The 16494-nt window shown below is 32.5% G+C and overlaps 2 protein-coding genes across 2 annotated transcripts; one reads left to right on the top strand and one right to left on the bottom strand.

Moving 5' to 3' along the window:
* The first annotated feature begins 3902 nt into the window (after nucleotides 1-3902).
* Nucleotides 3903-8038, top strand: LOC131644759 (zinc finger CCCH domain-containing protein 44-like). Its single transcript, XM_058915348.1, has 3 exons — nucleotides 3903-4213; nucleotides 5005-5065; nucleotides 7104-8038. The coding sequence occupies exons 1-3, from the start codon at nucleotides 4147-4149 to the stop codon at nucleotides 7858-7860; spliced, it is 885 nt and encodes a 294-aa protein (XP_058771331.1). The 5' UTR covers nucleotides 3903-4146; the 3' UTR covers nucleotides 7861-8038.
* Nucleotides 8039-9026: 988 nt separating this feature from the next.
* Nucleotides 9027-9852, bottom strand: LOC131644760 (18 kDa seed maturation protein-like). The gene is made up of 2 exons (XM_058915349.1): nucleotides 9716-9852; nucleotides 9027-9626 (listed from the first exon to the last, which is right to left on the bottom strand). The coding sequence occupies exons 1-2, from the start codon at nucleotides 9821-9823 to the stop codon at nucleotides 9243-9245; spliced, it is 492 nt and encodes a 163-aa protein (XP_058771332.1). The 5' UTR covers nucleotides 9824-9852; the 3' UTR covers nucleotides 9027-9242.
* Nucleotides 9853-16494: the final 6642 nt, after the last annotated feature.

Raw genomic sequence — 16494 nt, 5'->3', positions numbered from 1 at the left:
CAAAACTAGACTTGTTTGTTGGTGTTGCATGGGATGTCAGTGTCAGAGTTGAACGGAATGAAGGAATAATTAAAAGGTTTGTTGAGAAGCAATTTTAAGCATTGAATATATCATTTGAAGAGTTTTGGAGATATCGTATAGAATGTCGCTGCATGATGTCGATGTTGCATTTTGGATGACGTTGGAAAATTCATATCTTGAGTTCCGAGTGTCGGATTAATGTGCTGTTTGAACCTACGAACAGTACGACAAATATAATCAACGATACATTATTTGAAAGCGACAGATACGAGAAACTTTAAGTATGACGATTAAAAACCCATGCTATAAACAACAAAATATAGATATACGGGAGTGTAAACATCCCAGGTCCGCATTTTTCAGGACTATGTAGACAGAAAAAGGACATGATCACCACAAAAACAGTGATGACCACAAGAAAAAACGTATCCACCCACTTTGCCATTTTTGCCGGGGAAGAAGAGGAAATGATTAGGAGATAATATGATAGGAGTTTGGGAGATGAGTGAAATTTGATGTGAGAATTTATGGAAAAAATGAGGGGTATCTATAGAGTAAAAAGAGGGATGGAGACGTTGGGGAATGAAGTGGTACAGTAAAAGGAAAGTTTGAATGATAGTAGAATAAAGTTAGGATTTGATTTGAAAGAAAGAGATTTGAAAAGAAAGAAAGAGATTTTGAAAAGAAAGAAAGAGATTTGGAAAAATAATATAGTATAAAAAAATTAATGGGAAACAAAAACCAATAATAACTTAATTGTTACTAGTATGATCTGAAACCCCGGACTCTGTGCCTGCAAAATTTAATTCTGTACCAACTGTGTCAGTATCATTTATCTGAAAATAAATCTCAAATAAACACTGTATGAAGTGATAAACAGTATTTGGCGTTTGTGTAAGAATAAATTCAACAGCGAACCAAAATACCGTACAAAAAACATTCTAAAAACTGAGTATTCATAAAATCAGGATATTTATGAAATAAAATCCAAGATTATATAAAACTCCCAATTTTTAGACAGAAGTCTATTGCCTTCTTTTTTTTTGAAAAAAGATGCGGGCAAATTTTGGGGTATAACAAAAGCCTACGATGAAGATCAAACTCTAGAACATGCAAACCTTTGAGCATTTCCAGAGGCACCTGATCCACTGGTTAGACTAGCACATTCTTGATGGTGAAAAGATAAGAAGAATTCATAGGCAAGATACTCTGTCTAACGCAAATGGAGTAACTCGTTCCTGGAAATAGGTTAGAAACGATGTTGATGTCCTCGCGATGATGCTTGGACCAGCCGGTATTGTCTTGACAGTTGTAATCTCTTAGATACGTTGATGTGATTGATAATTATATTTGTTTGGACTATGGAATGTTGTCGAGGACTTAAACACATTATTCAAATATAATCTTTATTGTTATAGTATTTCAAAAATTAAAATTTATAATAGATACTCTTTTATTATTTTATATAAAGTAGTTTTTCAAAAATATTAAAAAAAATTCTATATTTTTTTTAAATTTATTTTCTCAAAACTTTCATTTTTTTTTTTAAATTTTCAAACAAAGTTTTAGAGGAATGAACACTTTGAAATGTTTTGGGTAACATGAGGTGTGATAGAGGTTTTACTTTAATTATTTGTAGTTCATCTAACTCATTAAAATTTTACATTTTTACTTATGTTCTTGGAGTTTCCATCATTTGATTATGTTGTAATATCATTATTATGGATTTTGATTTTCTTTTTATCATCATCTTTTTTAGAAAAAAAAAGTGTTTGTTTTTTTTGACGTCAAATATTATCATACAACTCTACCGAACACTTCTCGTTTTACTCTTTTATTTTTGAAAATTTATATTATTTATTCTCAACATTAACTCTTAAATCTAATATAAATAGCTAGGTTTTTCAAATCTGAATTGTTAAAATCGTCATACAATTTATTGTATTTTTTATGCATTGAATAATGTTTTAAAAATAAATTGTAAATAAAATTTTCTTAATATAAATTATGTTTTAAAAATGTTTTAACTATAGTGTGCGGAAACAATTCCGATTTGACAATCGTCTATCTTGAACATAGAACAAGTACGTAAGATGAGAAAGACAACCAATATATTACATCAATTGCGTTTGAATATAAATCACACAGTAGTAACCAATTTCCAATGAAATAACAAGCAATTTGTCGAACACTTTGTATGCAATCGATTTAAACCAAATTTTTCTTTGAATTTTGTTGATATGATAAACCAATTACAATCACATAGATTGTAATCAACTCAACAAAATTGTTTGAAGTATTAAACAAATAAAAAATCTCTATGTATCAATTACACAATCAATGGTTTAACAATTTACGCGTAAACGTAAAAGAGAGAATAGAGAAAGAGTGAGAGACACAATGATTTATTTAGGCAGTTCTCCAATCGGCCTCACTATGGGTACGTCTGCCCCCAATTCAAAAGGAATTGAGATAATAAAAAATTAACCTTTGTAAAAATTGTTTACAAGAGAAAAAGTAGCAATTCAACCCTCAAAACCTTATGGTTGATGTTGATTCTATCTTCATCTCTTCCCTTGATCTTGAGCTCAATCAAGTAACATGATACTTCTAATTTGATCATCTGGTTACTGTTACTCCTTCGACATAATCCTTTTCTTCGAAGTTTTCACTCGGTTGAATCCAAATTGCGAGAGTATTGTGACACAAGATTACCAAAGTGATCCTCTGGTTAGCGTTACTCATTTGAGAGAAACCGCGTTCTTCAAAGTTTTTACTCAGCTGAATCTAAATTGCGCAATCTTGTGAAAAACCTCCAAATCAATCTTTGATCTTGGAAGGAAACCCTAATGGATATATCTTGAAACCCCCAAACATCTTTCAACCCAATTGATTACACCAAATTCTATTGGACCTTATCTAACTATCTCTTGATCACACAACAAAAATGATTATGTGTAGTTGTTGTATGTATGCAACGAGAGAGGATGAAGATAATAAAAATCCTTGTATATTTTTTGGTTTCAATAATAAAAAGAGATGCATGAATGATTATATATATGTGTGTGTGTGTGTGTGAGTGTGTGAAAGAATGAAACAGAAAAATATAGGGATGCAAAATTACAAAATTAGACATTTTGAACTATGAGAGTCGATTCATTCAAAGTGGAAGTCGAATCCCAAGGGCAAGGGAGTCGACCTATACTGCCTGAGAGTCGACTCCTGAAAAGAATTTTGAAAAAATGCTTTAGTAGGAGTCGATACACATCACTTGAGAGTCGACTCCTTCGTGCTGTGTATTGACTCCAAAGACTAGAGAATCAACTCCTTTTTGTTGTGTATTGACTCCAAAGACCAGGGAGTCGACTCCTTTTGACATAAACATTTGTTTTCAATTTTGCTTTAGAGGGAGTTGACTCCAAGCATGGTTTTTGATAAAAATGCACATTTTTGTCATTTTTAACTTGTCAAATATTTTTGACTTGTTCCTTAAGTGTTCTAAGATGAAAAAACAACTAAGACATAAAGAGATAATATTCAATGTACAAATACTACACAATTTATAATTTTGACATTATTCAAAATATCTAAGAGAGAATATTTTAGTCACAAATAATAATAATAATAATAATAGATTTCTTCAAAAAAAAATTATACTCTATATAAAATGTATTATTACTTTTTAATGTTTTTCTAATTGTTACCAAAAATAAATAATTTAATTTACTTTCTTATAATCATATTTAAAATATAAATATAAAATAAATTTCAACAAATTTAATATAAAATTCCCTAATTAATTAAGATTTGTTTTTAATTTTACTAACAAGATTTAATTTGGATTGCCAAAATATTCTGGAAGCAATTATAAATAATATTATCTGCACTTCTGCAGTGTCTTTGCTGCTTCTGTTTTTTCTTCTTCTCCTTCTCATCTCTCCTTCGTTTCTCCCCTCCTCTTTCCAAAACCCCTCTTCCGTTCCATTCAACTCTCTAGGGTTAGGGTTTTTCCTCTCTCTCTACCCCCAATATCTATTTTCTCTCTCTAGGGTTTCCTTTCACTTTTCGTTTCCTTCGAGTTAATTCCCCTATTTGGATCTCGATCTACTTCTTTCTGTTACTGTTATGGATAGCCGCAAGCGAGGGAGGTTCGATGCCGGCGTTAACGGCTCCGCTAAGAAAACCAAACAAGGTATTTTCTTCATCTCAGCTCCCAAATTTTTCTTCATTACAAATTCTATTTGTATTTATTTGTTTATTATTGTGTTCTTTACTATTTGATTCTGCTTGAAAGCTTTTTGTGCTTGTGGTTCATGTAACTTGTATGCAATACTTCATTGTAAGAAAAATAATGTTCTCTAAAATAATAAAAAACAGAAAAATAATAAAAATATGATATTGTAAGAAAAAACAAAAAAAAAACTTCATTGTTAACTTATATATTGCTTGGCTCATGCTATGGTTATTTATGTGAAATTCATCACATGGTTCTTATGTTGAATCAATTAGCTTTCTCAAACTCGTAAAACTGTAATTAATACCGTCTGAAACTGTATTGTGTGTCTCTTACTTTTACATTCGGAATCCATAGATTGTAAACTGAAAAGACAAGAACTTTCTCAAAAAAACCTCCTTTTGAAACCCAAATCCTAAAATCCTGAACTAAACATAATTAATTCCCTTCAGCTAAACAAAACCCTAATCCCTAAGTTCTAAACCCTATATAGAAAAAGAATTTTGTCACCGAGAGAATGTTCAACTTCAAAGTTTAGAATGATTACTTCAATTGGAAGCACATGGGGGGGAAATTTCACACGAGCTTGAGTTGGTTCGCCTAATGTTACTTTCAATTTACTTAATTCCAAAATATTATTACTCTAAGAAAGAATAATTATTTTAAGATTTGTTTTTGGAATAATGTATACTAGATTTAATAATTTAGAGAACATTAACTGAGAAAAAGTAATTAATGTTTTGCAACAGAAATGGACTCATTATCAAGTGGTGTAGGAAGCAAAACGAAGCCTTGTACCAAGTTTTTCAGGTTCTAATCTATTCCTATCTAAACAAACACTCTGAACTGCATATTTTCCTTTGTTAATAGTTTTATAAGCTACTCTTAAGAATTAAAAGTTTTAATGTCATAATTCGTAAAACTAAATTGTGTAATTATGCAAATTAACTCGTATATTCTAAGATTTTATACAGGTACATACTGTTCACTGATCTAATCAAGTTGTAATGTAAGAGAATAATGGTTTATTAACGGAGTTCGATAAAGATAATAATTTGCAGGAAAACCCATGGCAATGGGAACAAATATATCAAAGATAATTGATTATTATTTGCATCGATACTCTACGCTCATTAATCAGTTTAAATGCTGCTTTTCTTTTTAAGGATTAATGACTTTTCAGCTTTACTTTATTCTATTCTTTATGAACCCACCATACAATTTATAACCTATTTATAAAATAATACAATAGATAAGTGTTGGATCAGGTATTATGTCCAATATACGTTTCTGTATATCTAGAAATAGTTTCATAGATTTGTAACATTTTCAAGAAAAACTTTGTTGTTAGTTACCTATAACTGCAACTAACTAGTTGTATACAATCTCACATATGGATTCTATCAAGCTTTAGGTAAACAAATAAGAGGTAAATCTGATAAAGATGTGCAGTTCAATATTTTAATTCATTCTCACCGGATAGTTATTATGTTCAAAGTCTTTTGTTCCCTTTGCTCAAGAGCAACGAAACAGTGAGTGGGTACTGTGTGTTTAGCAATAGTGAATTGACTGAATTCTTGGTTAAAAATTCAATATTTGGATTTCATAAAAAAAACTTATCTGTACTAACTTCAAACAGAATGTGAGTGGGTGCTGTGTGTTTTGTCCACCACATACAACTGGTTGTTTGTGGTTGTGCTGTACCTCATCAGTGTTTTTGTTGTTCTTCTGAACAGTAGCTATTTTTGCCGTTGCTTCTACCCTTCGCTGTTCTGTGGTTTTTTACGAATCTGTTTTTGAACTCCTGCTCTGCTTAATCTTTTTAACTTTGATGCATTATGTAATTAAACTTTTTTTAAGAATGCTATTTTGATAGGATTTCTCAATTTGTATCCCAATGTCATAATGCTCTATCATATTCATATATAATATCTTCATCAACCATTGCCTTCTAGCTCTTACTTAATAGATTCTCCTATTGTTTCCTTGGTCTTTCTCTGCTTCTAGTAATTAGTCATAATGCTCTATCATATTCATATATCATATCTTCATCCAAACCATTGCCTTCTAGCTCTTACTTAATAGATTCTCCTATTGTTTTCTTGGTCTTTCTCTTCTTCTAGTAATTGGGCTACTCACTAATATACTCTCCTTACTACGGAGTCTATAGATTTCTTCACGTGTCTCCTCACCGGCCCAAACCAACCAAGTATAGATTCAACCATCTTTTCTTCAATAGGTGCTACCCCAACTCTCTCTAATATGCTGCATGGTGTTGAATTCAGCAAACACTAGCATCATAGTCAAGCCTAATCACCTGATCTGTTATCGTTGCTTTAAATGATGACTTCTGCATCCTGTACTAGGATTCTTACTACTATTTGAAATAGACACCATTAACTGATCTGGTTTGATTACTGAATACTGATCAGTTGATTACTGCCAGTGTAGTGATTTAACATTTTCTAATGTTTGGTGGGCATTGCTGAATCTCTGCTTCATGTCACTTTGGTCTCTTTCGTGTGTTAAGTCAAGAATACCTACTATTAACCATTCTCTTCAACATCTTGTTTTTGGGACTTTCCCATTTTTATTATTTGAGCATAATTCATTAAAGATTATTTATCCCAGTTTTAAGTTTGTTGCATTATGCCTTGCCAAATAATATGTGTCCTCTCTCTATATTTGTACATGTATACTTTTTTTAAGGGGGAGATTATTAAGTTACAATATTTATTTTTACTGTAGAAAACAGGGAAAGTAAAAGGGGAAGATTGCATTTTTTGTAACAATATTACTATGGTATGATGATCTCATTTTGTTGTGCCATTCTGTTTTTTCTTTGCAGCATTGCTGGATGCCCATTTGGTGAAGGCTGTCACTTCTTGCATTTTGTTCCTGGTGGCTATAATGCTGTTTCCCAGATGATGAGTCTGAAACCTGCTGCACCTCCTAGAAATGTTGCCGCCCCACCACCAGTCTCCAACAATGGCTCTGCACCGAATGCTGTTAAAACCCGCATATGTAACAAGTTTAATTCTGTGGAGGGCTGCAAATTTGGTGACAAGTGCCATTTTGCCCATGGTGAATGGGAACTTGGCAAACCTTTTGTTCCATCAATTGATGATCACCGTCCCATGGCACATACAACAGTTAATCGCATGGCTGGTCGAACTGAGGCTCCTTCTGGTCTGGGCGCTGCTAGCTTTGGTGCCAATTCCACTGCCAAGATCAGTGTAGAAGCTTCCTTGGCTGGAGCCATCATTGGAAAGGGTGGCGTGAACTCGAAGCTGATCTGTCGCCAAACAGGAGTCAAATTTTCAATTCGTGACCATGAATCTGACCCAAATCTTAGAAACATTGAACTTGAGGGAACATTTGATCAAATTGCACAGGCAAGTAACATGGTAAAAGATTTACTTTTGACTCTATCAGTCTCTGCCCCACCGAAATCTGCCTCAGGTGGTGGTCCAGGCGCCCCAGCCCCACCTGGAAGAAACATCAAGACCAAGCTTTGTGAGAATTTTGCTAAAGGATCTTGCACATTCGGCGAAAGATGTCACTTTGCTCACGGAGCTGCTGAATTGCGAAAGCTAGGAATCTAAATTTAACCTTGATCTGGTGTTTATTTTCTTCTTTCATTAGCCAGGGTATTTATTACTACATTATTGTTGTTGTTATTGTGTAATGCTACTTAATGGTACTGACATGACTTCTGATGGCCTAGTTTTGTGGCTTAAGTTTATTTTTGAAGCGACTTGTTGGGGTTGCAATTTAGTATTCTGTTATTTCTTACCATTCCTTTTTCTATATGCCATTCTTTCCAATTATTAGCTTTGGTCATTATCAGTTTTAATACTACCAAACATTCTTTTCTTAAAATCAGAGACCATTTTAATTAAAAGTACTTCCTAACGATTTTATTGTAGTGTTCTTTGGTCTCTTTAAACCAATGTTTTTTCAAACCTTCTTTCTATAACAAAATTTTCAGAGATAAGAATCTATCATATTTCTAGCAAAGTCTCTTTTCCCTACTGATATCCTGTATGAAAACATATATTGTCATCATATTAACACTGTTATTAATTTCCTGTTTCCATCAGTATAAAAAATTTCTTACCATGTGCTTTTATATACTTGGTTGTTTTGCAGGATGACCTTGAGGCACATACACCATGAGACTTATGGTGTGATATCTTTAATTTTCACATCTTAAGTTGTATTTCTTGTACAAATTTTATTGCTTGGATGGATTTGTTACTGGGGGTTGAGGATCGCATAATATCATATAACCATGGTTTATTTTTGAAAGCACCGTGATGGTGACTAACGGCAGTGTTGTTACTTTAGCTTTGCTAATTTTTAGCAAAGACCTATATAATATTTGAAAATAATTTTTAAAATTCTTTCTCCATGTCTTTTTTACTGTGATTGTTACCATTTTATGTTAAAAATGTTAAAATTGATTTCAGTTTCTTCTTCTAAGGAATCAGAAAGGGAACTAACTAACTTGCAGTATTAAGATGATACCAACTGTTACTACCATTCTCCATTAAAAAAAATAAAACTGTCATCAATTCTGAACCCTACTCAACTTCAAATATAATCATTTGTTTTTTGATTTACAAAGGTTTTCTATCCAGCCTAAAATGGTGGATTAAAACATCCTACAAAGTAACTACGATTGTTGTGCTAAATTTATTGAAGATTTTCATTTTCCACTTGTAATAGTTTTAACGGATATATATACTCCAAACTGCAGTAAAAAACCAACAACTCAAAACATTACGTTCACACTTTGATTTATTTAATGAAACAAACAAACATAACAACTTTGCGGTACAAGATGTACCATGTTGTACAACACTTGGTCCCATATCTAAAACAGAGAAACCAACAACCCTATGAAACCAGTAGCATCACTAGGATACAAAACTAAACATTGACTAAACAGAAATAAAACAACATAGTACACACAAACACATAACTAATAATGAGTAGGCCCACTCCCTGGAACACTTCCATCCACGTGGACAACACGGGCCTCAGCAGTAGTAGTATCCATTCCTGTGTTGGTCTCAATCGGGTGTGAGCCCATCACATCTGCTCCAAGCCCAAGCCCAATACCAGGAATTGTCGACACGTTATCAGTAGCCATTGGTTGTCCAGATCCATAGTCACCAATGATGGAGTATCCAGCAGCAGTCTCAATGGTGGGTCCAGTATAGCCCTCAGTCACGTGACACATTTTGACCGCAGCATTATACTCACGTGCTTCCCGTTTCTGCATTTCCGCTTGGTTGATCCTCTCCTCTTTTTTCTCTGTTGCCATTTCCTTCTGCACGGGATCACTTGCACTCATAATCTCACCCTACAACAAAAACATTCCAAACATTTCATTTAGAATATTAGAGAATATAGCAATAAATATAAATAACATCAAAAATAGTTTAAAAAAACCTTTTCCTGGACTGTGGCTTTGGTCTTCTCTAAGCCAGACTTGGCAGAAGCACCAATGTTGGCGGCGGTTTCCTTAATGGTCTCAACTGCTTTCTTTGTTGCCTGCATTTTCACTTTCAATATTCAAACTTGTTTGTTTCAGTTTCACTTTGTTTGAAAGATTAGAGGGAAAGCTTGGTTTATATAGAGTTTGATGAACCTGTATAATCTTCACAAGTGTCCGATACAAAACACGTGGTGAGGTTCTAAAGGCCATTGAGTTGATCAAGTGACATGAACTAACTGCCACGGCTCTAAAGACAAGTTGATTAAAAGCAACTGCCTTTAGGAAGTTATTGAAAGGCTCGGACTGTATCTTGTGCGGGACTCTTTTAAATCTTAAAATGAGAAGGCTAAACAGTATTATTTACACACTTTTAATTATTATTTTTATTGATTAAAATTTATATGAACTCTATCAAATGAAATTTAAAATATATTTGTAGATACACATAAATTTTAATAAATAAAATATATTTTTAAATAAATTAAAGATTGCATTTTTTTAGACAAAGTGTACTAATTAAAAACTTATACTCACAAACAACTGTGAGGATTTGGGTTCAACCTATGACTTTCAACTTAATAAAATTATCTTTTTCCAGTTTCTTATCTCCTAATAAAATGTATTATTAGTAATATAATAATAATAATAATAATAATAATAATAATAATAATAATAATAATAATAATAATAATAATAATAATAATAATAATAATTCTTTGTTTTGTATTGAGTTGGCCAATTGTCTAATAAATTGGCCCAACTGTGCGATCTAATTAAGTTAAAATATCGTTGACTAACTAACAAATATACTTCTCCCTTTTAGGTGGTTTCGGAACATCCTCTCTAACCACTGCTTCATTTTCACTAACACTTTCTTATTCTTTTATCACTTTTGTTATTATTTTTTTAAGAACTCTCTACCTGAACCCCTTTCTCTTAAGACTTTCCACCAACTTTCCTCTTCTAGTGACAACAACATTTACATGACCTTTTGGTTATTTTTGAAAGAGAAGTTGGAGTGGTTTTACCACCCCGGGTATAGGTATTCGAGTACGGATTTCCTCTTTGATTATTAACATAATTGTCAGTAACACGATTGGCTCATCCTACCAATAATCATTTGGAAATTCCCTACAGAATGTCCATTCACCTCGCAGACCTCACAGAAAGGTCATGCCGGGGTGGTTGGAGTCGTAGTAGCTACCAATGTAGGCGCTGCTGAAGCTACAACTATATTTTCAAGTTTTTGATGTAACGCGTCAACCTTTGTGTTCATATGGTAAAACTAGCTAACCTCATACATTCCACCATTTTGAGGGGCCTTAGCACCATTTTTCACGAGAATTTACCCCATGAATGGTGGTTCCTTGCCATATCCTCAATCAAATTGTAAGTAACGTCTTACGAGCTATTCATTAACGCACCACCAATAGCCGCATCGAGATTCATCCTTGTAGACTAGATGAGACCATTATAGAAGGTGTGTATCACTAACAACTTAGCCAACCCATGAAACGGGCAAAGTCTCAGCAAGTCTTTGAAGCGTCTCCACGCATCAAATATAGATTCCCCATCTTCCAGCCTAAAGCTATTGATTTTACCTCTTACTTGGGCAATTTTACTTGGCAGAAAATACCCTGCAAGGAAAGAAGCTTTAAGTTATGCCCAAGAAGTTATAAATTTTGCAGGCAAATATTAGAGCCAAGCCTGGGCTAGATCTCGCAACGAGAGTGGGAACAATTTAAGGCGGATAGCGTTTTTGTCAACGCCATTGGCCTTCAAAGTACCACAATTATCAATAAAAATTGATAGATGCAAATTTGGGTTTTCAATAGGTAACCATAAGAACTATTCCTATTGGATCATGCCTATCAAAGAAGACTTTAGTTCAAAATTATTAACTGCTATAGGCGGATGCACAATTCTACTATGTCGTTCCTCATCGATGGGAACTGTATAGTCCTTAAGAGGTTTGGTATCTACTTAACCACATAGTTGTCACAAAGCTAAGATTCAGTGACTTTCGTGAAGAAAACGCTCAATCTCGTTAACCCATTCAACCAAATTTCCAATCGAATGGGTCTTTCGCATAAAAATTAGAACAAATAAAACAAAAAAGGAGTGCTTTAGTCTAAATAGTATTCAAATTTAATTTCGATATCACAACTATCTCCTCGACGACAGTGCCAAAAACTTGACGCGTGTGAACTGCAAGTGCACGATTGTGTCAAGTGGTAAAAAGATCGAACCCACAAAGAGATGTATGGTTACCAAATTTTTTCTCTAACTTTGTTTATCTACGATCACAAAAGTGTTTGTTTGATGCAAATTGAAATTGAGATTAACAAATAATTAAAAGCAGGACTAGGATTATGATCATCCATCTAGAATCAACCATATGATCATCCATGGCTGAAATCTGATAATTTCTAAGTTATTTTTAAAGAAATTTAGATAAACGTATGCGAAAATCACTTTCATGGCGTGCAAATCTAGACATGTTTCGAGCACACCTAAGAAGTTCAATCGAGAGTGTTATGCCTTGTCACGCGACGCCACATCTTGATTATTTTTCAAGTGAGATCAAGTTGTCTTGTTAGTGGCACCTTTAACTTAACCATCTAGCAATTCACTTTCGGATGTCGAATCATTATCTTTCGATACATAATCAACATCTATATTACCTTTGCTTTCACAACCGGCATAGACGTGGTCAAGAGTTTGAATTCTAAAATAAATCAAACATATATTTCTAGTAATTACAAATGAATGATTCAATTGGGATTTATCATGAGAAGGACTCTCATAATCCTATGTCTCTATGGATCTACTCACTCATGACGAGATGGACAACAATCAAACAATTTAGAGACATTGCAAGTAAATAAATAAGCAAAGCAATCAAGAGTAATAACTTGAAATCAAAAAGAAAGCAAGATTAAAATACCACAAGTGATGAGTGATTACAAGAGTAGCAAGAACTTAAGCTTTAAAATAAAAGCAAAAGAAAAGTAACAATTATAGTGTATGATAAGTAGTAAGTGATGCCTAAGTATCTATTTATACTAATCCAAGGTAATAAGTCACTTATAATAGCCAATAATTTTGAGCTCAACTACTAGTAATCAATAATCATTAAAGCTTGGGAGGTTAAAGATGCCAAGAGGTCATAAAAACTACTTAAAAATCAAGAATTTGAAACTTCCTGGGTGCTGACACGGGCAGGCCGTGTTAGTCTCAGTTTGCTGTACGGGAGAGGCGCTAAGGGGCCAACACGTCCCGTGTCATGCGACACTTCCAGGCCGTGTTGGCTGCGGAAAAGTTGTATGTGAATAGCCTCTTTTTGTGCGATCTTTGGCCTTCTTTGTGCTGATTCGATCCATTGACCTTTTATTACCTTAAATCATAAAAGGAGACAAAAATGCATAAAATTGAACTAGGTAAATGAAATCATACATGAAATCGAAAGGTAAACAAGCAAGAATCACGATGCATTTACCGTTATCATATACCCCCAAACTTGAACAATTGCTTTTCCTCAAGCATCAAGTTTGCTTAGAAAGAATTAGGATCAAGCGGTTTTGGTTCTTCAAAAGCTCAAAAAATGAGATTGATTGATACTTATACATGGTCCTTCATTCTGATTGACTAAGATGTAAGTTCCCTTGTACTTACCGACACAAAAAGTATTACTGGAACACAAAACCATAAAACAAATACAGTAAAAAATTTCGTACTTTGGCCACCTCTCTAGCTACGCTTTTGACTTAAAGCTCTTTTCAATTTTTTCTTTTTCGTTTGGACAATCAAATTAAGGCATTCTGGAATTTTGATAGCCATCACTGATATATATATATATATATATATATATATATATATATATATATATATATATATATATATATATATATATATATATATATATATATACATACATACAAGATCAATCAAGATTTTTTTTGGGTTACACCATATAAGCAAACATCTTTATTATCTTTTTTTCGTTCAATGTTAGGGTTCAACCATTGTTGGGTAATACCGATTTTATAATTTTTCACGGGCCCTTAAACTTAGCCAATCCTCCTTTCAGTCCTATATACTTTCTCAAATAAGTGGATACTGAGGAACAAGCGCCTTTTTGTAAGTATATTGAAAATGGGGCATGGGAGAGCACTTTTTTTTTATTTTTCTTTATGTTTATTGTTGATGAATTGTTAAGTCAGCTCATATGTTGGTTGTAATAAGGTTGTAATATTGTGACATCAGGGTCAGGATTAGTAGCTTTCACATTATTATGTTTAATTCTATGTTTTTATTAAGTACTCATTATGAGAAGTTTATGTTACTTATGTTAATGTGATGTCCTTTTTAATTATATGAGATACTTATTCTACATTATATTTTTATAAAAAAATCGGGGTTTAGGATGTCACAAGGCAAGGTCGATCTACAAGGTTAGTCCTCCAACATCCAAGTAAGTTACATAGTCCAAGATGAGTATATTAAAAAGTGGAGATTAGAAAGTGTTCCTAGAATGTTATGTGTGGTGATAGTATTAGTTAGATATTCTTAATTGGGGTGGTGAATGGTTGGACCTACGTATTGAACCTTTGGTCGGCTTATAACAAAATCCACCCACTTAGGCCTACGTATCAACTGCATTTAGAAATCTATCCCTTGTATAGTTATGAGGATCATTCAAGACAGTTTCAACACACTTGGTTAAACATATTTCCTTCATGAGTAAAATAATATTCATTATCTAAAAATGATGCATATTGCTTACCATGTTATATTTTTATAAAAAAGAATCAAATATACGTCCTAGATTACATGTGTTCATTTCAATGAATTTTAGTAGTTTGAAGAAAGTTATGAATGAAAACATTGTTCCTTTCTTAAACACACAAAAAAGGGTTTATGTTCATAAAACAATGATGCAATACGGCTTATTAAATCAAGATGGTCATATTATAAATGTTATTTAAGTGAAAATTTGAGTAAAAGAAGGAATAATTGATTGCGTTTCGAGACTTTCAATTTACATTGTTCCTTAGTTAACACTTCAAACTTGTGCTTTAAGGGGTCGCAACAAAACTAAAACTTCAAGAAATCAAGGCAGCTTTCATGAGTTGTTAAAATTTCTAGCATCTTACAATGATGAAATTGCAAAAGTTGTGTTGAAAAATACTTCACAAAAGTGCAAATATACTTCACTTCAAATTCAAATAAAGCGTCAACAAATTCTTTCTAGTAGGGTGAAAAGCAAATTTGTGAGAAAATTGGTGATTTTAAATTTCGTATCGTTGTAGATGAAGCTCACGATGAGACAAAAAAAAGTAACAAAGGCCTCTTGTATTACGAGATTTGATTACTATTTTGAAACTGTTTCAAATAAATTTTCATAAAAATCATTTTTGAGATCAAACTTTTTTAAAAAATAGCGATTTCGACTAAGTTTAGATCTTCAATAATATATATTTATGTTATAAGATATCAAAATTAATTTTTAATTTATAAAAAATGAATTTAAAAAAACCTATAATATTTTAAAAAATATTTTTCTAAATGCATTTTTAAAAATAAAACTAAAAATGCATTTTTTAAAAGTAAAACAAACGTGTTCATAATCTATCATATAAGAAAATTAGGTGTTGCTTAAAACCCCTAATTACCCTTATTATTCAATAATCCTCCACGTGGTACTCTTTATGATTAAGCAGACTGATTTCCTTTGTTTCAAAATTATTAATTGTATTTTTTAATAAACAAATTTTCATTAAAACTCAGTAAAACCATCTCTCTCTCTTGCAAAACGGTTAATAGACCAAAACCGTACAACACCCACTATTCCACAATTTCTTCCAATAATTTTTCTTCATCTTTCTCTCTCTCACCAATCATCTTTATCTTCTTCTCCCTTCTTCTCACTCTTATTCTTCTTTCGATTACTATTCTTTCTTTTATCTATTTCTTTTCTCTATTTCAGAAGATTCATTTGATTGCTTACTTCACTCTTTATTTGTTTTTCAGGTTCTTCATGCTTAATCTCTGAGTTTCTAACTTCTTTCGTCATCAACAACAACAAAGAATTTGTAGGTAAAATAGATAGATATGATTATATGACAAAGCACAAGAATCCGGAAAGTTATGGTTAGGGTTTGATGATTTTGAGTTATGATATATAATTTTATGGGTATTGTGATGGATTTTTTTATTTTATAACGTTATTCTTTTATATTGGATATATCTACAGAGAAATCTTTTGAAGCATTTCTACTTAGAAATGGGAGACAACATCGGCTAAGGTGTTTCCATCAATTTTAACGGTGGTATGCGGTTTCACGGTGATAAATCTACTTCATAATATTTCAACCATTAATTAGTCACATTTATAAATTGTTATCAGATTTATTGCGATTGTAGAAACTTAGTGGAAAAACATTTGATTATTGTTGTATTTTCAAGAAGTATGAATCTGGATAAATTTTTTGCAAAGCCATTTAAGAGATGAGTTCATCGACAACAATTAACACTTTCAATATGTAATGTTATTCCTCTTCATTGTCTTATTGTTTTTTTCTTCATTTGGATACTAAATATCTCACCTTTAAGTTATGGATGATTTGTCGGTGTTGGTTGCGGCAGACGATGATTACTATTCTGAAAAAGGATTGGTTTCAACTTTTTCATTTTTTTCTTGTGATGTTGTTTTTATGTGAAGGTTTTACAA

The sequence above is a fragment of the Vicia villosa genome, linkage group LG1 (genome assembly GCF_029867415.1).
Source record: "Vicia villosa cultivar HV-30 ecotype Madison, WI linkage group LG1, Vvil1.0, whole genome shotgun sequence".
NCBI classification, from domain to species: Eukaryota; Viridiplantae; Streptophyta; class Magnoliopsida; order Fabales; family Fabaceae; genus Vicia; species Vicia villosa.
Note: the sequence above shows the minus strand (reverse complement) of the source record. Positions and strands in the feature narration are given on the sequence as shown.